General features: G+C 46.1%; 1 protein-coding gene and 1 long non-coding RNA gene across 9 annotated transcripts in view; one reads left to right on the forward strand and one right to left on the reverse strand.

Moving 5' to 3' along the window:
- The window catches only part of LOC308579117, a 522,075-nt gene that overhangs the window by 375,949 nt on the left and 121,982 nt on the right, over positions 1-24,144 (forward strand). The window lies entirely within an intron of this gene.
- DAB2IP (DAB2 interacting protein) overlaps positions 1-24,144 on the reverse strand; it is a 319,383-nt gene that overhangs the window by 180,720 nt on the left and 114,519 nt on the right. For all 8 annotated transcript variants that reach the window (XM_081179660.1, XM_081179662.1, XM_081179664.1 and 5 more), the window contains exon 3: positions 3,360-3,478. In XM_081179660.1, coding sequence (XP_081035786.1) covers positions 3,360-3,478 — 119 coding nt within the window. The remainder of the gene's footprint in view (positions 1-3,359; positions 3,479-24,144) is intronic.

Below are 24,144 nucleotides of genomic sequence, written 5' to 3' on the forward strand. Positions count from 1 at the left end.
GCTACCATCACTGGTGCAGGCTGGTCCACCAGGGCAAATGGGGCCCTGCCTCAATCTGCAATCAGCAATTCTCACCTGTTTGCCTTCTCGCTTATAACCAGTTCAGGGAGTGGCCCTGGTTGCCAGCTACCTCCACCTTGGCCTCACTGTGGCCCTTGCATAACTCAGAAGGGAGGAGGATGATCAGACCAGCGACTCATACAGAGACGTACTGGAAGGGCTCATCTGTGGGCAGGTGTTTATGCTGAATCTCGGCTGGACTGAATGAGTCAATGACACCTCCCACAGAGACTTGCCCTGAGCTGAACCTTCTGCAGAGAGGGACCAAATGGCCTGTCTTTATTCTTTTCTCCCGATACCATAGTTGCTAGGGGAAGGAAAACCACATAGGGTCTTTTTGATCAAACCATATGCACTGTGCAGCTGTTTCCTTTTCAGCCCCTTAAAACAATTTCTTTTCATTATACAGGGTTTTGATTCCCCCACCCCGCCTTTTCTTGGACCAGACGCAGAATTCACCCTATGTGATATTCTTAGCTTCTTTTAAAATAAGCAAGCAAATCAACCAAGATTCTAGTCCTTAAGACTGAAAAGGCAAATTTCCAAGTGTTACATGAGGGCAATGCTTGGAGACATGTCCAAAGAATATAGTTGTGAAGCTGAGCAGCATGTTCAGGGGCTAAGAGACAGAGGTCCAGTGCCACACCCACTTCTCCACCCCTCCCCATTTATAATTTTGTGTAAATTATGCATCAGTGAGAAATGAAATGCACACAATGTCTTCTTTGGGTTCTCAAAGTTGAAAAGCAGGTGATACATTTCCCCAAATATCTAAGCAAACCACCCAACCACCCAGTGTGCTTAATTTGCATATAAGGCATACAGGTTGCAAAACCCAGGTTTTCTCTGTGCATAGACATCACAAAACACCTTTTGTTTTGTTTGTTGCATTGTTCCCCAGCTTGCTCCTCAAGACGCACCCACAACACTATTAGTCTACACTGTGCTTCTGAATGCTCAGCAGACAAGAGCAAAAATTAGCTCACCCGAGATTCTGAAGGAGCTTACTCAATAATCAACAAGATGGTGGCTGCAGCCAGATTTCCAAAAGGTGAGCTGGGAAAGTGTGTGTGTGTGTGTGTGTGTGTGTGTGTGTGTGTTTGGGAGGTGGTGAGAATCAAGACACAGTCAATGCAAAAGGTGGACGTGTGTGCACTCAGGTGGGCTGCCTGTTCCCATGTAAAGACCAGTTCTATTGCAGACAGCTCTTCATGTTGCAAAAGATTTAAGCCAACCGTGGATAAGGGAAGCTGGGCGTGGTCAAAGCAGGCAGGCAGAAAAAAGGAGGGGGGAGAAATCTGTGAAATCTATGAAGGAATATACACGACTGCCTTTGTGGGAACAACACGGCTGGCAACAGAGAAAGCTCACCCATGGTGAATGGGGTCTGCAGTCAGTGGGACAGGACTGAAGGTAGGTGTTTATGAGAAGTGATTGATTATGTAAAAGGAAGAGAAGTGTCAGGGGTGAACGCTACTGAAAACTGGGCTGGAAGTCCTGCTCCTGTCCCCAGATGCACGGGGGGGGGGTGGCCCTCCACACTCCAATTTTCAAATTATTATTTAGAAATGAACAGAAACAAATGAAATTGACTTAAAATACCAGATGTGCTTTGACACTGGCCGATTGCTCCCCCAAAAGGAGCAAAGTGGTTCTTTCCTGCCTCCCTCCGGTTCACATGGAGATCAAAGTTGTGCATTTCTGCATAGGCACCCCATAGTTACTATTTCAACAGCACCTTCCGCTCCACCATCATCCATCACCTTAACGATCTGCCTGGGATGCTGCTGCTGATATCCCAAATAACACAGGCAAATATGACATGCACACCCAACTGCTGCATTGGATCTTTCCTCCCTGTCCCAGATGCCAACTCAGAAACCTTGTCTGTGCACTGACCATAACAACCCACCATATATTCAGCTTACAAGAGGTCATGTTCTCTTAGGCACAAACCAAGGTGCCCTTTCAAAGTATCCTACACTTATGCCATACCTCAGATGCCCCTAAAAAAGACACAGGTTGTGCTGATGTTGTTTTTAAAAGCAGCAGCAGCACTTTGCAGGGCACCCAGATGAAATTTTGGAATAATTCTCAGAGCTTGAAAGCACCCTGGATAATTAAGCATCCCTGATAGGAAAACCCACAGATTAGCACCAGATTCTGTGGACAAGGTAGGACTAGGATATTGTGCTCCTCTTCCCAGAAATATTTTCACCAAATCTTTACAAGTAAGTCTTCTCCCCTCCCCTTTTAAATAAAAATGGAGAATAGGGTCACTCTGAACAACTCTCTTGGACCCCACCCCCCCCCAAGTTGAAAAACAAAGTCACTCAAGGTATTGGGATGGTTGTGGCAGGTACACATATGCCCACAATCCAAAAAAAAAAACTGATAAGCTCCCAAACAAGGTGATACGAGACCTGTCACAACTTGCTCAATATTTCATCACGTGCCTCACCTGGTGCACGCAAAACGCATCCCTTTGGATCTAACCACAACACACCCTTCTAGACACAGTGGTACCTCGGTCTAAGAACAGTCCTGTTTACGAACTATTCGGTTTACGAACTCCGCAAAACCGGAAGTAGTGTTCCGGTTAGCGAACTTTTCCTCGGTCTAAGAACGGAATCCAAATGGTGGATGAGCACCAGCGGCAGGAGGCCTCATTAGGGAAAGTGCGCCTCAGTTTAAGAACAGATTTGGTTTAAGAACGGACTTCTGGAATGGATTAAGTTCAAAAACTGAGGTATCACTGAACAAAAATCCACATTGCCCTTCTGTTCTGGTACATCAAGGGGGGGAGAGTCCCAATGACTCCTGGCACCACGTACCAAGACCGCAACCCACCACACAGTAGTTGTCTGTGGAACATGTGTGCCTCATTGCTCATCAAACACATCCATCTGTAGGAAAGGGCGATTCTTAATGCACCGTAATCTCCCGCACTTGCATTTCCAGTGCCAGTTCAACAAGCTGTGCGGAAACCGAGTGTTTCATTTCGCCTCTCCCCGACCGCGCCATAGGCAGGTTCCCCATCACACTGGACGTATTTCTGCAACACGCGTATACGCAAAAGCATAAAACAAAATATTCGCAGCCACCACCGCGAAGGAAGCGGGAGGTAAGAACGAATCTAAACCATCATTTGGTGTAATTAAATGAGCCGCCACCAGCTACTCAGCCCGGCCCTTCGCTCTGCCTTGGCCTGAGGTGAGCGCACGACCCAGGCAGCAGCGAAAGGAAATCAGTGCCCTCGTTTGGGCGTCCACAGATGCACGCGCCGCCGGGCCCCTCACCTTTCATTGTCCACGTTCTTGAAGCCAGGTAGAATGTGCCGGAAGCTGCTGTTCCTGTCGAGCTTGGGTTGGCTCTTTGTCCTTTTGATGGAGCCTTTAAGGCGCCGACTCAGGAACCCCTGCGGGGAGACAGAGGGAGGCGGAAATTACCGGGACGGGCAGGGGACAGATGCGCATCCGTTCGGGCGAGTTCTGAGCCCTGGCTCTCCCGCGGCAGCAGTGGGCACCGTGAGGGCGGGGGGTGGGTGGGGGGGAGGAATGCTGGCTTCTGCCTCTCTGCCGCGGCACAAATATTCCATCCAGCCCCTGCTCAGAGAAGCCGGCGCTGCTACGTTGGCGCGAGACTCCCCTAAGTCTCCGTTGCCTTAGCAACCACCCGCTCTCACACACCCCTTTTTCAAAAAATGCCACCGAGATACAAGACAAGCATATTGCAACTCCTGGCACATCGAAGAAACGCTCTCGTGTGGGAGGTAGTGTGGGTGTTGGGGGGGGGGCAGAAGGGAGTTTGATCTGTCACTATGACCGAGAGACCCCGTGCCCACAGGGGGGGGGGGGAGAGGCAAAGGTGAGAGACCTTGTGGCAATGGAAAGGTGGGCAAGTTGACCAACATTCAGCTGGGAATGTGAGTTGGGATCAAACACACATACAAAAGCATATGAGATCACCTTTGAAATGAAAACCTTGCGGGAAAGGTAGCTGCAGAATTGGATGCGGCTTTAGAGATGATAGCTAGATATAGATATGAGATTAACCCTTCCAATGCAAACCTTGGGGAAGAGGTACCTACAAAACTGAATGGGGCTCCTGACTTAAGCCAACTCCATGGGGTCCCACCCACTGACAGTCCAAAGAGGAATGGAAAAGCGAAAAGCCATTTTCAAGGAGAGGTACATATTCCATTGCTCTGTTTCCACTAACAGGCTGAGCTGTGTGGTTCTAGAGTGCCACCTAGAGAGGCAATACCAGCCCACCTGAACCCTGAGTGTTCCATCAGCTGGCACCCCCCCAAAGGGCCAATCGCAGCCCACCAGACCCCATTAAAGACCCAAGTTCAGAGCTTTTCTCTCAGTAGGAGCAACTCATCTCTAGTGTGAGGACACCCGTTAAGCTCCTGCTCCCTTAGGTCTAGCACACCTGATTTCAGCTATGTATTTCCCCCTGGCCCCTTGCATCCTTGTTTGGTGATCTGAGATTTGGGCCTCCTTGGGACCACATACCTTAAAAGGTAAAGGGACCCCTGACCATTAGGTCCAGTCATGACTGACTCTGGGGTTGCAGTGCTCATCTCGCTTTGTTAGCCAAGGGAGCCGGCGTACAGCTTCCGGGTCATGTGGCCAGCAGAACTAAGCCACTTCTGGTGAACCAGAGCAGCGCACGGAAACGCCGTTTACCTTCCTGCCGTAGTGGTACCTATTTATCTACTTGCACTTTGACGTGCTTTCGAACTGTTAGGTTGGCAGGAGCAAGGAGCGAGCAACGGGTGTTCACCCTGTAGCGGGAATTCGAATTGCCAACCTTCTGATGAGCAAGTCCTAGACTCTGTGGTTTAACCCACAGTGCCACATACCTTACTATATAATAAAATTGTAAAGTCTTTTAATCACCATGTTAGTTTATTTATTTGCCTAAAAGCATTCCTAAACCACTTAATATTTTAAATCTCCAAGCAGCGTGCAGGATACGAACATAAAAACTGTCACTAGGAATGGAGTCCCTCTATCCATAGGCAATCAGAGTGCAAGGCACCTTCAACATAAAACCAGGGAGACTTATTGCCTCTGTGTCCAGCTTGTGGGCTTCCCAGAAACACCTGAGTAGCCAGGTATGAGACCAGGATGCTAGAGAAGAAAACCTTTGGATCTCCTCAATGCTCCAAGCTCTTGTCGCACAGTTCTTTTCATGCAAAGTTCATATCTTGGTGCAAAGTCCATATCTGGAGTTGAGGCAACATTAAGGGCATAAGCCTGGACTTGAGAGAACAGGATGGGTCTTGAAGAGGCAACTGGAAGAATATCAGACTCTATCTCATTATCCAGCTTTAGCCAAAGAAGAGAACTGCAATTAACAGACTGTCGCCAGAGTATGTCAGGGTAATCCCTGATCTCCATAAAAGAGACTTCACCAAGACAGTAACTTCAACATGTTTTGTGCAATAGCAAATTTAAAAGTGCAGAGTCCCTTCATGACAATCACCGCCACCCCCCTTCTCAGATTATACAACCTCATTAGTTTATATAATAATTTTATAATTATGCAATAATTAGGAATGCATTGTGACAATCAATGCATACCTCCATGTATTGCCTTTCAGCTGGATCCAGTATTTTCTCTGCACATCAATGGGCAAATGATTGGGAGAGCCCAATGACTTCTTCTGGAGTGACTTTGTTCCATTTTATGTAACCTCAGAACTTGCACCCCGTTCTCTTGCCTTGTGTTTTCTGTGTTCCAAGATGCTTAGCTTTGGAGCACACAGGATGCCTTCTCCTCAGTGTTCTTCCCATGCGTTTTCTCTGGGGAGACCCTGGGAGCCCATCCTCAGTGGCTGACTCACCTCTTTTCACTCTGATTGACTCCAGTTGACACATAGAATGAGAAGACGTCAGCAGCTTCGAAAGCTCCTTTTCCGTGCTGATTGGGTGGCCTGAGGACACTGGTGGCAGGGACCCCTCCAAAGGCTCTGCCATAGAAATAGCAGCAAGTCTTTGACCTCCTACATCCCCTGATTGCTACACCTCTGGACTATAACTCCCATCAGTCACAGGGGCTGATGGGAGGTGTAATCACAAACATCTGGCCTGCATCACACTTTGCCTACATGGCACACTGCGTAATCCTCAATGTGCACCATGCTTGGACCTCCCATACATCTTTGGGGTCACTGTCACAGTGTGCTCATCCACGGCTGGACACCCCTGGCAACACATTGATAACAGCGGTGTGCCTTCCATGAAAACCGCAGTGGCCTTAAAATATGCAGATTGCTATCTTCATGGCCATAGCTATGCCCCCATGGTCAGATGCAGCAATGCTCCTGAATGCCAGTTGCTGGAAGCAGCCCCAGGAGCGTTCCATGCTCTTGTACTCAAGTCCTGCTTGCAGGTTTCCCACTAAGGCATCTGGCTGGCAACTGTGAGAACAGGATGCTGGACTAGGTGGGATTCCTTTGGCCCAATCCAGCAGGCTCTTCTCGTGTTCTTTTCCCAGGCACTCAGTTCCTGGTGCTGGCCTGCGCTCTGTGCAATGGCAGATATTGTGGGCAGATTATTGGAAAGTGGCGCACGAGAAACTCAAGGTCTTCAGCGACACTTTTTCCTTTTTGAAAGACAGGAGAACATACCAGCTGACTCTATTCCTTTATCTGTCTGCCTTCTCCATTCAGGTAATTGTACCTTCCTTATCACCATGGCTACAGAGAACCTGAGGAAATCATATACCGGCATTGTTCAGTGTGAGGGGAAGTGTCTGTGTTTGCGTGTGTGTGCTTGCGTGCTGTCCAGGGAGAAATCCACACAGGCATCTTTGATCCTCACCTGACCACCTTTATCCAACCAACCGGAAATTTCTGGCAGCCCCCTCCCCATTCCTTTAATGCAAGTCAGGCTGGAATTCAACAGGCAAAGCCCTTTCTTTTCTGACTCTCACCCGCCCCTCCTGGTTCCACATCACAATCAAAATAGATAGCATCATGAAAAAAAGTGGGGAAGCTGTGACCTTCCAGATGTTGTGGGATACAAATCCCATGAGCCCCAGCCAGCAATGCCAATGACCAGGGATGATGAGAGTTGTAGTCTGGCAACATTTGGCAGGGCACAGGTTCCCCATCTCTCTGTGGGTTAAATGGGCTGGCAACTGGATCCAGCAGGAATCTTCACGTGACTCCCCTCTACCCATGGTACAAGGCATACAGTGGTACCTTTGGTTAAAAACTTAATTCGTTCTGGAGGTCTGTTCTTAACCTGAAACTGTTCTTAACCTGAAGCACCACTTTAGCTAATGGGGCCTCCTGCTACCGTTGCACGGTTTCTCTTCTCATCCTGAAGCAAAGTTCTTAACCCGAGGTCCTATTTCTGGGTTAGCGGAGTCTGTAACCTGAAGAATATGTAACCTGAAGTGTATGTAACCTGAGGTACCACTGTATTGGCATATTGTTGTGCACACCCCAATCTCCAAGTGGTCAATGGAGACTGTACTGTTTTCAGAAGACATGGCTTTATTTACACATCTATACAACCTAAGCATAGGATGGAGGGACTCATAGCATTTATTCCCTGACAGATCTTGCTTGCCTATTACGGTTCCTGGGAGGCCCCAAGTTTTGGGTCCAGCACAAAACAGACAGGTCTCGGTGTAGCCAGCTTCCAGCAGCAGCCCAACTATCTCACACCGCTCTCTTAGGCACAGCTCACCTGGTCTATTGCTCTGTGGTATTCAGAAGCATTGCTGCCTCTGATCATTGAGGCAGAGTATAGCCACCATGACGAAGAAGAAGAAGAAGAAGAAGAAGAAGAAGAAGAAGAAGAAGAAGAAGAAGAAATTTTATTTATACCCCGCCTTCCCCAGCCAAGACCGGGCTCAGGGCGGCTAACACCAGGTATAAACAATTGATTAAAATACAACTTAAAAACAGGATTAATATACAACATTAAAATGCAGCCTCACTTCAGTAGAAACTCAAATCAAAAACTTTTTGGGGATGAAAACATCAAATCTTCACCAAGGCCAACTATCCAGACTGGTCCTACGTGGGCCAGAAAAAAGCCAGGGAAGTCCCCAAATAGGGGTTCCATCACAGAAGGAGAAAGGAAAAAGGAAAGAGGGGGAGAGGATCAAGTTGATCCCAAGCCAAAGGCCAGGCGGAACACTGATGGCCTTATCCTCCTCTGTGAATCTGTCCAATCCCCTTTTAAAGCCATCCTAGCTTTGGCCATTGCTGCTTCCTGTGGGACAGAGTTCCATTGTTAATGCTGGGACCCCCTGCAGCCTATGCTCAGGTTGTATAGATGCGAAAATAAAACCATGTAGTAGACAAAAGCCACCGCAGTCTCCACCGATGCTTATTCCAAGGAAACCAAAGCTTGGGTGAGCATCTGGAACCACTAAATTCTCTCACCAGTCAAAGACTGGGTGTGTGCAACAATATTTTAAGCATGCATAAAGTACGTGGTTGGGATTCTTCCCTCCCCCTGCAAACCAACAAACCAACAAACAAACACACAAAAACAAACAAACCTGTCGCAAGATTTCTGACGATTCATGCACTTCTAGGGCATTACAAAGTTTGGAGCCTTTTCCAAATCAATCTAATAATGTTCATGTTTAAGCATCTTCAGCTTGCCTTGTATAAAATGTGGGAGATTTATTTTCCGATGGAGAGCACTAGATCCCAATCAGAAACACGCTTTTGAAACCCCAGACACAGGCACGAGAGTGGGAAGACGAGTGTCTTTGAGATTAAAGGAGATAATAATCGCCAACTGACAGAAATTTATTCACCCTCCTATAAATCTAAACTTCGACATCACTTTCTTCAAGCATAATCATCCTGGCTTGAGTACTTGCTATCAGCCGCAAATCATAACGCGTGCCCTGTTTTTTCCCTTCCTCTCGCCTGCCTTTTATAGGGCAGAGGCAGCTTTGAGAGGGGATGAAAGGAAATAATTTACAGCAGACCCTGACGATGCCCCCTGTGATTCAAGGGGACCCCTTTGAGCCCACAAGCAAGGCAAGAAAGTAAAAGCCCCCTCTTGTTGCTGCTCCTGGTGTTCAGAGGTAGACTGCCCCTGAAAAGGGAGGCTCTACAGAGCTAGCGTAAGGGAATCTGAAGAGCCTTGTTGTTGGAGCAGATCATCTTGACCAGGGCCAAGTTCAAGGTGCTACCATTTTTATTTTTCCAATTCATCAATACCTCTATTTTTGCAATAAGAGCACAAAGAGTCCATTCATATTGTCCCTTTGTTAGATTCCATGTGCTGAATATATAATTCAAAGGGATATTTTTCTCTGCAAATTTAAGATTATTCCATACAGTCATGTTGATTGTCTCTATTACTTTCTGCCAAAATTTAATCAATAGAGGACATTGTACAAACATATGTTTTAGAGAAGCATTATCTCTGTTCCATCTCCAGTAGTTAGATGTCTTAGCTAGTCCTTTCATAAACAAGTATAATGGGTCCAATTAGTTCTAAATATTATTTTTCATTGAATGAGTCCTATTCTGAGGTCCAGAGACACCAATATTATAGAACTTACCCAATCTTCAACAATTTAACAATATTTGGAATTCATTTTTATAAATACCGTTTTAGGTTAATGTCTGGTTAACTGCAATAACAATTTTCATTGTTGTTGTAATGCATACAATTTTTTGTTGCAGTTCTGTTTTGTTTTCTACATGGGTACTATTTCTTTTTTTCTTCTTGTGTCATCTTACTCTGTGCGCTTGTAATCATGTACAGTCATACCTCGGGTTACGGACGCTTCAGGTTGCGGTTTTTTGGGTTGCGGACTGCCGAAACCTGGAAGTACCGGAACAGATTACTTCCGGGTTTCGGCGGTCGCACATGCACAGAAGCGCTAAATTGTGCTTTGCGCATGCGCAGAAGTGCCGAATCACAAGGGTGCCCCTGAGAGGCTGGTGCCCTGGTGCAACGAACCACTAAGACCAATGGAAAAGATGGCTCTGGCTACCATCTCTCTTTAGCTGGTGGTGCTGGGAGGATTTAATCTGCTACCTTCTGCAGGCAAAGCATATATTCCATCCCTGTGCCATATCCCCTTCTTGCTAATATTGCTGAATCCAAATGAATTAATATTAGTAGCCAATCCCAATAAGATAAGATGCCAAAGTGGACTCTGTTCCCGCACCTGTTGCCTCTTATTCTGAATTTTGGGGAAGTGTGCTTAGAGTTGGATGTGCAATACTGTACATCCTTACTGTGTCCCCTTCTGATGATGGGGAGAAGGATAAGTGATAAACACTAGACTCCAGCATAAGTGCAACCATTATAACCAGAAAAGTCAAAGTGCCTGTAATGACATTGGCTAGCATTCACTTCTCCCCGTTTCTCCTCTCGTGCTAGACATTATACCATGAGCTTTTTGGGACAGGAGCTTGTACCTTTTGATACGTGCTAGATAGCACTAAGAGCAAGGAAGGCTCTGAATAAATCATAGAATTGCAGAGCTGGAAGGGATGCCTAGGGTCATCTAGTCTAACCCCCCTGCAATGCAGGAATCGCAACTAAATAATCCTTGGCCAATGGCTATCCAACCTCTGCTTTAAAACCTCAAGTAGAGGAGAGTCTGCAACTGTTGAGGCAATCTGTTCCAAATAATAATAATAATAATAATAATAATAATAATAATAATAATAATAATTTTGTACCCTGCCCATCTGGCTGGGCTTCCCCAGCCACTCTGGGTGGCTTCCAACAAAGATTAAAAACACATTAAAATGTCACACATTAAAAGCTTCCCTAAACAGGGCTGCCTTCAGATGTCTTCTGAATGTCAGGTAGTTGCTCTTCTCTTTGACATCTGGTGGGAGGGTGTTCCACAGGACGGGCACCACTGCCGAGAAGGCCCTCTGCCTGGTTCCCTGTAACTTGGCTTACAAGTTAGGAAAACTTCTCTATTCACTTTCTCCATTACCGTGCATAACAACAACAACAACAACAATTTATTTATACCCTGCCCATCTGGCTGAGTCTCCCTAGCCACTCTGGGAGGCTCCCAATCAAATGTTAAAAACAGTACAGCATTAAATATTTAAAACTTCCCTAAACAGGCTGCCTTCAGATGTCTTTTAAAGATAGGATAACTGCTTATTTCCTTCACATCTGAAGGGAGAGCGTTCCACAGGGCAGGCGCCACTACCAAGAAGGCCCTCTGCCTGGTTCCCTGTAACCTCACTTCTCGCAGTGAGGGAACCGCCAGAAGGCCCTCAGCGCTGGACCTCAGTGTCTGGGCAGAACGATGGGGGTGGAGATGCTCCTTCAGGTATACAGGATCGAGGCCGTTTAGGGCTTTAAAGGTCAGCACCAACACTTTGAATTGTGCTTGGAAACGTACTGGGAGCCAACATAGGTCTTTCAAGACCTGTGTTATGTGGTCTTGGAAGCTGCATAGCTCTTATCCTCAGAAAGTTATTCCTAATGTTTAGCTGGAGTCTTTCTTCTTGTCACTTGAATCCATTGGTTCAGGTTCTACTCTCCACAGCAGCAGAAAACAAACTTGCTCCATCTTCCATGTGATACCCCTTCAGAAATTTGAAGATGGCTATCTTATCACCTATCACTATCCTCTTTTCTAAGCTAAACATATCCAACTCTCTCAACTGTTCCTCCTAAGGCTAAGTTTCCAGACCCCAGATCATCTTGGTTGCCTTCCTCTGCACACCTTCCAGCTTGTCAATATCCTCCTTAAACTGTGGTGCCCAGAACTGGGCATGAGACTCCAGGTGGGGTACGAACAAGGCAGAATAGAGTGGTACTATGACTTCCCTTGAGCTGGACATTCTACTTCTGTTGATGCAGCCTAGAATTAGCTTTTATTTTTCCTGGAACATCACACTGTTGACTCATTTTAAGCTTGTGGTCTACTTAAGACCCCTAGATCCTTTTCACATGTATTGCTGGCAAGCCAGCTGTCCCACATCTTATATTTGTGCATTTGTTTATTCCCAAATAACAGTAAACTTCACTGCATTGCATGCTTTTCCAAAGCTTGAAAGGATAGAAAGTTTATTGAAAAAAATCGCTATATATATGGTTTCATATATGTATTTAAAAATCATGCTTATCTATCATAATTTCCAGGATAGTCTGACATTAAGCAAAACCCCAGTCTCTCCAAGCAATGCAAAATGCCTTTGCTGCATCTATATCCAACCATTCTGATGACTGTTAATAATGGGGCACTTTGGGTTTTTCTTTTTTTAATATGATAAGGAAGCATAGAGAGACCCTTTCTACATTTGCCCTTTCTACAAGTATTGAACAATCTCCTCCCGAAGAAGCTGGAGAAGATGGCAACAAGATCCTCATATTGTTTACAATAATTTAATTGCAAAGCCCCCAAGACAGTACGTATGTTCAAAACACATCCTGAATATGTGGAGATCTGCTTGGCAATCCATCAATCTTCTGCTCACCCCGATGGCTTCCCTCCCTCCTTCCCTCCCTCCCTCCACATCTTTCCCTTAGCATCTAAACATTTGTATTTTTGTAGCTGTGAGTGAACAGCATAGATTTTGTGGCAATTAGGATTAGTAATGTCAGTTCTAGGGACGCGGGTGGCGCTGTGGGTTAAACCACAAAGCCTAGGACTTGCTGATCAGAAGGTCAGCGGTTCGAATCCCTGTGATGGAGTGAGCTCCCGTTGCTCGGTCCCAGCCCCTGCCAACCTAGCAGTTCAAAAGCACGTCAAAGTGCAAGTAGATAAATAGGTACCACTCCAGTGGGGAGGTAAACAGCATTTCCGTGCGCTGCTCTGGTTTGTCAGAAGTGGCTTAGTCATGCTGGCCACATCACCCGGAAGCTGTACACCGGTTCCCTTGGTCAGTAAAGAGAGATGAGCACCGCAACCCCAGAGTCAGCCATGACTGGACCTAATAGTCAGGGGTCCCTTTACCTTTTAATGTCAATTCTATCCCACACAACTGTTTTGTACCTACTTGTTTAGCACTGGAATTAATGCACTATTTTAATTTGTCCCTCCAACTCTTAACAAACAAGAAATGATTCTAAAAACACCACTCTGGCCATTGGAAGCTATAGTGGTAAAGAAAAAGAATATGATAGAAGGGTGGACAACTTGTAGAAATTTATTAAAACAAGAGGGAGGAGAGTATAAATTAAAAGAATTTAAGGAATTATTAGGAAAATTAACATACAATATCATCATTTGAACAAAGTATTTAAGAAAGATAAGATATGAGGGTTTGGGGAACAAATATCACAATTGGAAAGAGACCTGTTGGAATGCAATGTAAAAGTGTATAAAATATAATTGGAATGGGAGACAAAGGATGAACAAGCGAAATCCTCAATAATACATTGGGCAATAGATATCGGTAATAATATGGATATGGAAGCATGGGAACGATTGTGGAATATGGATATAAAATTTACAGCATGTTATGGTCTAAGAGAAAATTATATGAAAATGATATATCGATGGGACCTAACAATGAGTAAATTGGCAAAAATGTATAAATCCAAATCAAATAAGTGTTGGAAATGTAAAGAGAAAGAAGGTTTTTTTATCATATGTGATGGTCTTGTATAGGGTTACCAGATGTCCCCAGTTTCCGGGACAGTCCCTGGATTTGCAAATCTGTCCCCGGACAAATTCCGTCCCCAGATTTGCAAATCTGTTCCCGGGAAACGTGGCAGCGGCAGCCTCAGCAGCCCGGAGCCAGCCTGTTAGCGTGGTTGGTTCTGGCTGGCTTCAGGAGCTGCTCGCTGCCGTGGCGCCCGCCATTTTTCCTGCTCCATGGCAGCGAGCAGTGAGCAGCTCCTGAAGCCAGCCAGAGCCAACTGCGCTACCAGGCTGGCCCCTCCTGGGCAATGGCCATCTGCCCTCTCAAGCCTCCCCTGATCTGCCAAAACAAAGGGGGAAGGGGGCAGGAGATTGAGGAAGGCTTGGGAGTCATGGCGGGTGGTGCACAGTTGCCCAGTTTTTTTAAAAACTCATTTATGTTTCGCAGGGTGCGAAAGAAGGGCTTTGCACCTTTATACAATAGGCACGTGTGCTTGGGCCCAGGGTCTGTTGCCTCACCATCCCCACTACTGACTCCCTGTTGCTACTCAGCTTCAAAAAAAAAAAGTTTCCCCGGATTCATTGAAAAAAATCTGGCAACCATAGTCTTGTAGTAAGGTTAAATCTTACTGGGAAATGATATACATAGTGAATTGAAATGATGTTTAAAATAACGTTTGTAAAACAAACCCCAGAATTATAGGGACAGAACTACTCAAACTGTATAGAAATTTATTCATATATGTGACTACAGTGGCAAGAATGCTACTTGCCCCAAAATGGAAAGAAGCAGGAGTCCCAGCAAAATAAGAATGGATACAAAAACTTATGGAATATGCAGAAATGACAAAACTTGCCAGAAAAATAAGAAATCAAGATAACAAACTTTTTATAAAAGAATGGAAATGGTTTATTGAATATCTACAAATAAACTGTAAACAGATAAGAACATTGGCAGGATTATTGTAATAACCTGCAGTTTTGTAAGAGTATATATTTAAAGCTGATGAATAAATGAGCAAACTGAGTTAATTGGGATATGCAGAAAATATTAAAAATAAATTTAAGGAACTGCAGAAAGAGAGGAAAGGAAGTCAAGTTTTGAAATGTTGAAATGATTATAAAATTATTGAAATGCATAAAATTGAAAATCATAAATGAAATAATTAAAAAAAAAGATTCATAACCAGGGTGTTAATCTCATTTGCTTTCCATAACTATTTCCACTTCTTTAACTAATATGAACACTTAGCACTGATATAGCACTTCCCAAATTCATATAGTATTCTAACAACTCTTAACACCAAACTTGCAGGGTAGGTCAATAGTATCATCTCCCCCCCCCCTCCATGTGTGGTGTCCTGTAGTGGTTAGATTAAAGTGTCAGACTAGGACCAGGAAAACCAGGGTTCACATCCCCCACTCATCCATGAAGCTCACAAGGTGACCTTTGACCTTTGGGTCACTGCCTCTCAGCCTAATCTACTGCACAGGTTTGGTGTTGGGATTAAATCAGGAGGGGAGGGGAGAGTCATATATACACCGCTTTGAACTCCTTGGAGAGAAGGTGGAATATACATGCAATAAATAATAAATAAAAACCTTATAGCGTAGGGACTGGCAGGAGTTCATGGCAGGGATGGGGAACTTGTGGCTCTTTGGATATGGCTAGACAAATAACCACTGGCATGACCACTAGCCATGCTGGCTGCAGATGATGGGAGCTGGGACACCTGTGGAACTACAGTTCCTCCACCCTTATTCTTTGCAGAGGTAAGATTTTAAGTGTGTGTGTCTGTGTTCTGGTTCACCACTCAGGGCTAGTTTCCCAAAATACCAGCAGGAGTGATAGAACTGCTTCTGGACAGCACTGCATCACAACAGGGGGAGTTCATTTGTTGAACCAAATGGGAACCATCTAGCTCAGATTGCATTTGTTCCAGAAAACAGCAGAGAGAGGAATGTATGTGTTAAGTTGTGGGTGAACATATCAGACGACACAGAGATTCTGTAAATAACAGCTCTTGGTTATTCACAGGTCCAGAACAGAACTGGGCTGAAGGGTTCAGCCAGCTTGCTTATATAGAGCTCAACTACAAAGCAACAGTAACAACTTTCTGTAGCTATCCAATCACTGAATGTCAATTCCTTATTTGCATATGTGGACCTGAGTGAAAACTATCTACAGTATCCCCCTGCTGGCCCAGGGAGAAAACTACAGTAGATAACAGTATGGGATTTCCACTTGTACTAATCTCTACCATTTGGGGTGGGTGGTTCCCTTGTCTCTGGCAGAAATGAATTGGGCAGCTACTCCTTGATGCCCTCCCAGCCAAATCCCCTTGATATTGTGTTGTGTTGGGAATTCCCCCCACCCCACCCCACCCCACCCCACCCCACCCCACCTGTGTGTGTGTGTCTGTGTCTGTGTGAAGCAACTGCAAGAGCTGTATGGTTGTTTTTTAATTATTGTTTTTGGTGTGTGTTTGGTTCTTTAGGTCCCTGAGGCCTAAGAACCCAAGAAGAGAGCTCTGGCCAGGTCAAAGCAAAGGCGTGTCTTGCCCAGCAACCTCTTCTCCCAGCTACTCAGAGAGTCTGTTGTGGGTCTCCCGCTGGATTGGGCCCCAGCAGAGGGAAGGTCCTGGGCCCTGAGCGAGATGAGTAACACAAGAAGACGATGGACTGCTGGCTCTGGTCAAGGGCCACTGCCCAGCATTGCAAAAGAGAAAGAGATTCCAGTGCCTTCCTGACATCGTTTTGTCAAATTACCCATGACACTGCCACTGACATTATCAACAGTGGCCACCAGGAGAAAGTGATGCCAGACACACATTCCGCCTGCCTGCTGCTGAACGGTTTCTCTCTCTCCCTCTCTCCCCCCAGAGCACGCTGAACTGGAGGAAAAAAGCCCAGCACAGCGGAGAAACTGAATCTGTCACCATGGCAACCCAAGTTGGAAAGAGTAGACAGAAATCAATGTCACCTCAGCGCAAGGAGGCGTGGCAAGGCAGAGAGATGAAGAGATGTGGCTGGAAGCGCAAAAAGGGAAAAAGGCTGGCCCTGAGTCCAGCAATGTGCCAATGCCCTAGACAGAAGAGCAGAGCTAGGGTGGATTGAGACAGGTGCATGCATGCAGCCTCTCAAGAGAAGTTGGAGAAAGGTGCCAAAATGAGAGCCCACATGCTCAGGGGACAGGAACAGCTTCCCTATGTGGAAAGACTGAATTAAGGACTTAAGAAGAATCTGTCCTGTATCAGGCCAGTGGCCCGTCCAGCCCAGCCCAGCATCCTGTTCTCACAGTAGCCAACCCGATGCCCCCACAGTGAACCAGCAAGCAGGACTCTCCTGTGGGGATTTGCTGTCACCAGCTGCATGGTGACTAGCTACTAACTGAGGTTGCTTAGACAGAATCATGGAGGGGAAATGGCTCACAATGGCTGCTTGGAATCTCCAGTAGCAGTGGCAACCTATATTTGGACACCAGCCACTGAGTAGCAAGAGCAAAAGAGGGCTGTTGTTCCATGCCTAGGCATGTCCTGGTTTTCGGGTGTAAAAACGGCATCGGGGGAGAAATGTCAGGGAAAATCTGGGCGTATGGCAGAAGCAGCTCAAAAAGCTTTAAATCACTATTTTTGGGTTGTTGTTGTTTAGTCGTTTAGTCGTGTCCGCCTCTTCATGACCCCCTGGACCAGAGCACGCCAAGCACTCCTGTCTTCCACTGCCTCCCGCAGTTTGGTCAAACTCATGTTAGTAGCTTCGATAACACTGTCCAACCATCTCATCCTCTGTCGTCCCCTTCTCCTTGTGCCCTCCATCTTTCCCAACATCAGGGTCTTTTCCAGGGAGTCTTCTCTTCTCATGAGGTGGCCAAAGTATTGGAGCCTCAGCTTCAGGATCTGTCCTTCCAGTGAGCACTCAGGGCTGATTTCCTTAAGAATGGAGAGGTTTAATCTTCTTGCAGTCATGGGACTCTCCAGAGTCTCCTCCAGCACCATAATTCAAAAGCATCAATTCTTCAGCGATCAGCCTTCTTTGTGGTCCAGCTCTCACTTCCATACATCAATACTGGGAAAACCATAGCTTTAACTATACGGACCTTTGTTGGCAAGGTGATGTCTCTGCTTTTTAAGATGCTGTCTAGCTTTGTCATTGCTTTTCTCCCAAGAAGCAGGAATCTTTTAAATTCGTGACTGTTGTCACCATCTGCAGTAGTCATGGAGGCTAAGAAAGTAAAATCTCTCACTGCCTCCATTTCTTCCCCTTCTATTTTCCAGGAGGTGATGGGACCAGTGTCCATGATCTTAGTTTTTTTGATGTTGAGCTTCAGACCATATTTTGCGCTCTCCTCTTTCACCCTCATTAAGAGGTTCTTTAATTCCTCCTCACTTTCTGCCATCGAGGTTGTGTCATCTGCATAGCTGAGGTTGTTGATATTTCTTCTGACAATCTTAATTCCGGTTTGGGATTTTTCAGGTTAGGTGTCTCTTAAAAAGCTCGACAGTTTTGTGGGTGTCAGGAATTTTATTTTTTTGAAATAAGGCAACCATATCCCTTGTCTGTCATATGGGTCCAGACTGCAGTTCTCTAGACAGCAATATTTAAACAGTCTCCTGGCAGGTTGTCATATTAAATCCAGGCCGATGTTCAGATCGCCTAGCCAGCCTTCACTGAAAGGTGCTGAGGAAATGTCAAGCGCTATTACTGCAATTATGATTCCACACACACTGATCAAAACGGGTAAAATGAGGATTAATATTCCCTATTAGGTTTCCTTACAGCCTTGCTTTTGAACTGTCTTTCCCTGTGGGCTCTAGGAAATGAGAGATAATTTAATATTTCTGGCATGGCAGCATGGGGTGGAGTGGGGATGGCAGGGAGTGGAGCTCTCTGGAGTGTGAGGATGCTTTTTAAGCTCCCCCCCCCCCAAGGAGGCTCCCAGGCCCAGGGCCAGCCCTACAATGAGGCAGAGTGAGGCACCTGCCTCATTCAGGAGATGTTGAGGTGCAGGGAGTGGCCAGAGCTGTGTGTGGCATGTAGCCTGCCCTATACCTATGCCAGGCTGCTGCCCTCAAGTGCTGTGGAAGATGTTTCACCAGTACTGGGGTAATATTCAACTACCAGTGTTGAATCTTGTCCTTTGCCTCAGGTAGCAAAATGTATTGAGCCGGCGCTGCCAAGGCCCTCCCTGAAATTGTGTCTGAATACAAAGCAGTGTTTGGGAGTGTGAGGTGGAGAGATTTATCAGGTCAGGAACATCACAGATCCTGGGACTTCAGGGTCCAAATCTTGCCGGGTCTGCCCCCAGCAAGGTCAGAGGAGCAGGCCCTAGAGGTGGAAACTAGAGTCTGCCTTTCCTTAGAAACCCGCCTGCCTCCAATCCAGGATGCAGCACCGAAGAATAGCAAGGGAGGGAAAAATGAATTCAGTCCACATTAAAGGGGAAACCTACCAAATTTGCACTTTCTGAAAATAATACATGAACTGAAACATAGCTGTCATTTGAAATTTGCGCTTCCCTGAATTTTGCAATGCAACACAATTCTCCAGCCAAGTATTGTTGCATTGCAAAAAATGCTGTGGTACAGTGTGCATGGACATTTTTGTAAATAATGGCTTCCCCAAGATCTTTCAAAAATTTATTAGCGTAACTCTCATTTTCTCATTCTTAAGAGGTTCTTATATGCACTCTGCTGTGCTGAGAATCTCCTAATCTGATCATCAGATTTGTCTGCATTTATTAGTATTATTAGTATCATCATCATCATCATCATCATCAATTTATTACATGCATTCACCCTAATGGCCCAGCTCTGGTTGCAGCATAAAAACACATTAGATACAGTTTTGAACAAGTTGTGGTTATACAAAAATGCATCACATTAGGGAGGGAAATTGCTTTGCAAAATTATGTACATTGGGCAAAAATGCATTTTAAAAAATGGATACATTAGAGGAAATTCCTACCAAGATGCTGCTGACTTTTTAGGAGGACTTTTTGTGGGGTTGGCAGGGGAAGGAATTGCAAGGCAATGCAATGTGGAGAACAGACTTTAAGCGTGGAAAAATGAGGAACTAAATTTGACCGGTTCACCCGTCTCTAGGGAGACAACCGGACATGCAGCCCAAAGTATCTAAAAGAGCATTTTCCCAATTTGCACTGTGCATCTAAAAGGCCCCATCCTTTCTATAAATGGAAGGTGAGATTATGTCTCTGCTCTTCCCGTTTCCTAACACGGCAGCCCAGATGAGAAATAGAGCAGAAGAAAAGGGTGGAGGAGAATCAAATCCTTCCTTCATGCCTCTGCTTGCAACATAAGCTAGCCCTGCCAATAAAATCCACTCCACTGTCATTTTCTCCTTCCACGCAGGAACCTTCTCGACAGCCAGAAGCCCCAGTGACAAGATCTTGGGGGGAGGGCGAAAAGAAAAAGATCCATAACTCTGCCGTGCCCTATCCATTCAGCAAAAACAGGTCACCGCTCCGAGTGCTGTAGCCTGTCATTGCAGTCTCCAACCCAAAGTACATGATGAACCCAGAGAGGGTTCCCACAGCACAGTCCAGTGTTCAAATCCGTCAAGCTCAAATCTCTGCAACCACACGCCAACTGATGCCAGCTGCTGCATGCTGGGAAATGGCTGTCAAAATTGGTGGAAATTTAAAAGCCACGCAGCTGGGCGAATATGAAACCACAGCTATAAGCTCTGGGATAAACTTCCCCCGCTATGGAAATTCCACATAGCAATCAATATTTATCCGAGGCCAACTAGGTGGCTCAAGTTTTGCACTAGCTTGCGGAGGGATCATAATTTAGTGCCAGGATACCTGTTTGGTGTGCAGAAGGTCCTAGGGACCACCCCCTGTACCCTCACCCAAAAGGACCAAGTGGAATAAGACCTTGCTCTCTGCAGTAGGCAATTCAGAACAACCAACACTGGGTTATAGGGAAAACTGAAAGCATATTTGTTCAGACAAGCTTTTGCTTACATTTTAGGGATTATTATTTTTTTTAGACCACACTGCTCAGTTTCTGTTTTATATTTTATTGCCATTTTACTGTGTTACTTTGAAATTCTAATTAATTTTATCTTATGGTACTTTCATGTCTGTTTTCACTGGGGGTTTTTTGCATGCTCTTTTCATATAGTATGTTCATTCATATAGGCAGTGCTTTTTTTCTAAAAAAAATGTTTAGGGGTACTCTCATTTTCCTACTCATATTGAAACACTGCCCCTCAGTGAGGCCAAACTTAGATTCACAAAATGTTTAGGGGTATGCGTACCCCTGCATTCCCCCAGGAAAAAAACACTGCATCAAAAGCATGTCAAAGTGCAAGTAGATAAATAGGTACCACTCTGGCGGGAAGGTAAACGGCGTTTCCGTGCGCTGCTCTGGTTCGCCAGAAGGGGCTTAGCCATGCTGGCCACATGACCCGGAAGCTGTACACCAGCTCCCTCGACCAGTAAAGCGAGATGAGCGCCGCAACCCCAGAGTCAGCCACGACTGGACCTAATGGTCAGGGGTCCCTTTACCTTTAACATGGGGATTAGCAGCTAATGAAAGTTTGGGTTCTCTTTTGTTCGGGGCTTCCATCTTGTTCCACCTTGTGGCAGGTGGGAGTCCTGTTGCAACAGTCTTCTATAAAGACCAAGCCTACTGGCTGCTGTTTTGCTCTGGTATTCCTGGCTGGTGTCCTTGTTTTTTGTCCAAGGGAGCCCTCAGATTTCTCCATTATAAGAATGTAAGGAGAGTTCTGAGGCTGGAACAGGCCAATGGCTCATCCAGCCCAGAATCCTGTTATCACAGTGACCAGCCTGGTGCCCCAACTGGGAAACCCACAAGCAGCACCCGAGTGAAAGAGCACTCTCCCCTCCTAGGGCATTCAGAAGCAGCAGATCTACGCACCCGTGGCTGCCTTGCGAAAAGGTGACGCCACCAGCCTCACCACTTTCACCAAGAAAAAGCACCGCCACTCCTTTCCCCTTCACGTAGCAGTGACTGAACCCACTGATAAATCCTCCCAAAACCATTTGCATATAATTTCTTGCTGGCATCAAGACTCGTTATCTAAATCCAGTTGCCGTTGACAGTTTAATGATAATCGCTTTCTGTTTATGTATCATTGAGGATAATGTTCCTATTCTCCTTAAAATTCAATCCCCACTTCTTCCCCTTCTTTTGCAGCCAGGGCGGGGAAAGGGAGTCATCCACAGACCAAAATTATAGTAATTTCCTCTTCTGGTTTGAGTGGTTTAGTAAACAATTAGGTTTCAATTAAAGATTGGGTGCTCCTGCTGGGGTAGGGGTTGGGGTGGGGAGAGGCAGCGCCAGCTGACACAGGCTTCCAGCTCTCCTTGCCAGCCACATGAGGCAGACGCTGCCCACCGAGGCAAACCTGGCTATTAAAACATAATTTACTTGAGTGTGTTTTGTTTGCCGGTGGGGGTAGTGACTTGAGACGAAGTGGCAAAAATTTGTCTATGTTATATGATGATAAAATTGCTTTAAAAGCCACCTCTTAATATGCCATGTGAGTTGGGACCATCATTGCTAGATAGGTAGATTCAGGGGAGGATAAATATAAAAAGCAGAGACATCACCTTGCTGACAAAGGTCCATATAGTTAAAGCTATGGTTTTCCCAGTAGTGATGTATGGAAGTGAGAGCTGGACCATAAAGAAGGCTGATTGCTGAAGAATGGATGCTTTTGAATTGTGGTGCTGTAGGAGACTCTTGAGAGTCCCATGGACTGCAAGAAGATCAAACGCATCCATTCTTAAAGAAATTAGCCCTGAGTGCTCACTGGAAGGACAGATCCTGAAGCTGAGGCTCCAATGCTTTGGCCACCTCATGAGAAGAGAAGACTCCCTGGAAAAGACCCTGATGTTGGGAAAGATGGAGGGCACAAGGAGAAGGGGATGACAGAGGACGAGATGGTGGGACAGTGTTCTTGAAGCCACCAGCATGAGTTTGACCAAACTGCGGGAGGCAGTGGAAGACAGGAGTGCCTGGCGTGCTCTGGTCCAGGGGGTCACGAAGAGGCGGACACAACTAAACAACAACAACAAATATAGAGCAGAGCAGAGCAGGATCTCATGGGAAGGTCTTCTCCAGGAGCCATCCCAGAAAAACTAATTTTGGGGAGCAAAGAGGAGGTGGCTTATGAGTGAAATTGGGGGGAAGAGAGGAGGGAAAGGAAAAAATGCCTCAGTGACTGGAAGGTAACTTGGATTCACTTTGTGTATAAAGATAGTCAAGAAGAATCTAAGGTGTGTGTGTATGCGCTGCCGTTGGAGATCATCAGTTCAGTTCCCGGTGTCTCTGGCTAGAAGGATTGGTTAGGAGTTGATGGGAGGTGGGGTGCCAGCCAGAGTAGGTAACAGTGGTGTGGGGATAAATTTTAAAGTGCAGGAGTTCGTCATTATAGTGTTATAAGAATTTTAAGGTCTTAAAGGTAAAGGTAAAGGGACCCCTGACCATTAGGTCCAGTTGCGGAGGACTCGGGGGTTGCAGCGCTCATCTCGTTTACTGGCCGAGGGAGCCGGCGTACAGCTTCCGGGTCATGTGGCCAGCATGACTAAGCCGCTTTTGGGGAACCAGAGCTGCGCACGGAAACGCCGTTTACCTTCCTGCCAGAGCGGTACCTATTTATCTACTTGCACTTTGTGCTTTCGAACTGCTAGGTTGGCAGGGGCAGGGACCGAGCAACGGGAGCTCACCCCATCGTGAGGATTCGAACTGCCGACCTTCTGATTGGCAAGTCCTAGGCTATGTGGTTTAGCCCACGGCGCCACCCATGTCCCAACAGGAGGCAATGATGGCCACCAATTTGGAGAGCCTTGATGGAGGTTTGGACAAATCCATGGAGGAGGAGGAGTCTGTGGTCAAGAGGCAGAGAGGCTTCTGAATACCAGATGCAGGAAACCACAGGAGAGGAGACCTGCTCTTGCGCAAGGATCCTGCTTGCTGGTTTCCCACAAGCATCTAGTCAGCCACTGTGAGAACAGGACTAGATAGCTCATTGGCCTGATCCAGCTAATGGCTCTTCCTACCTTCATAAGCTTCATCTGCCTGGATGAACAAGGACTGACCTTGCCAGCCTAATGCTTTGCAGATGAGCATCACGCTGGTAAAGGCTATGCGAGAAAAACAAACTGTATCGGACAATCAGTTCTTCTTCTTACATTATGGTGTTCCCTAAACAAACCTTCACTTCAAAGCCGCTCTGTTGTGTTCCTCTCTAAACACCGGCTGGAGGGATTGGGGCTTAATCTGTTTGGCCTTCCCAGGTGACAGTAGGGCTCAGCTGACATGGAAACCGTGATCCAATGTGCCTGAAGCAGCTCAGCCAGAAAGCAAGGGGTAGGAGGATGAGAGAGACAGGTGTGAAGGTGTAGCTCCCGCCCTGTGGAACGCCTTCTCATCAGATGTCAAGGAAATAAGCAGCTATCTTATTTTTTATTTATTTAAGTCCAGTTGCGGACAACTATGGGGTTGCGGCGGTCCTCTCACTTTA

The sequence above is a fragment of the Podarcis bocagei genome (assembly GCF_964188305.1).
Source record: "Podarcis bocagei genome assembly, chromosome: Z".
In the NCBI taxonomy this organism is placed as follows: domain Eukaryota; kingdom Metazoa; phylum Chordata; class Lepidosauria; order Squamata; family Lacertidae; genus Podarcis; species Podarcis bocagei.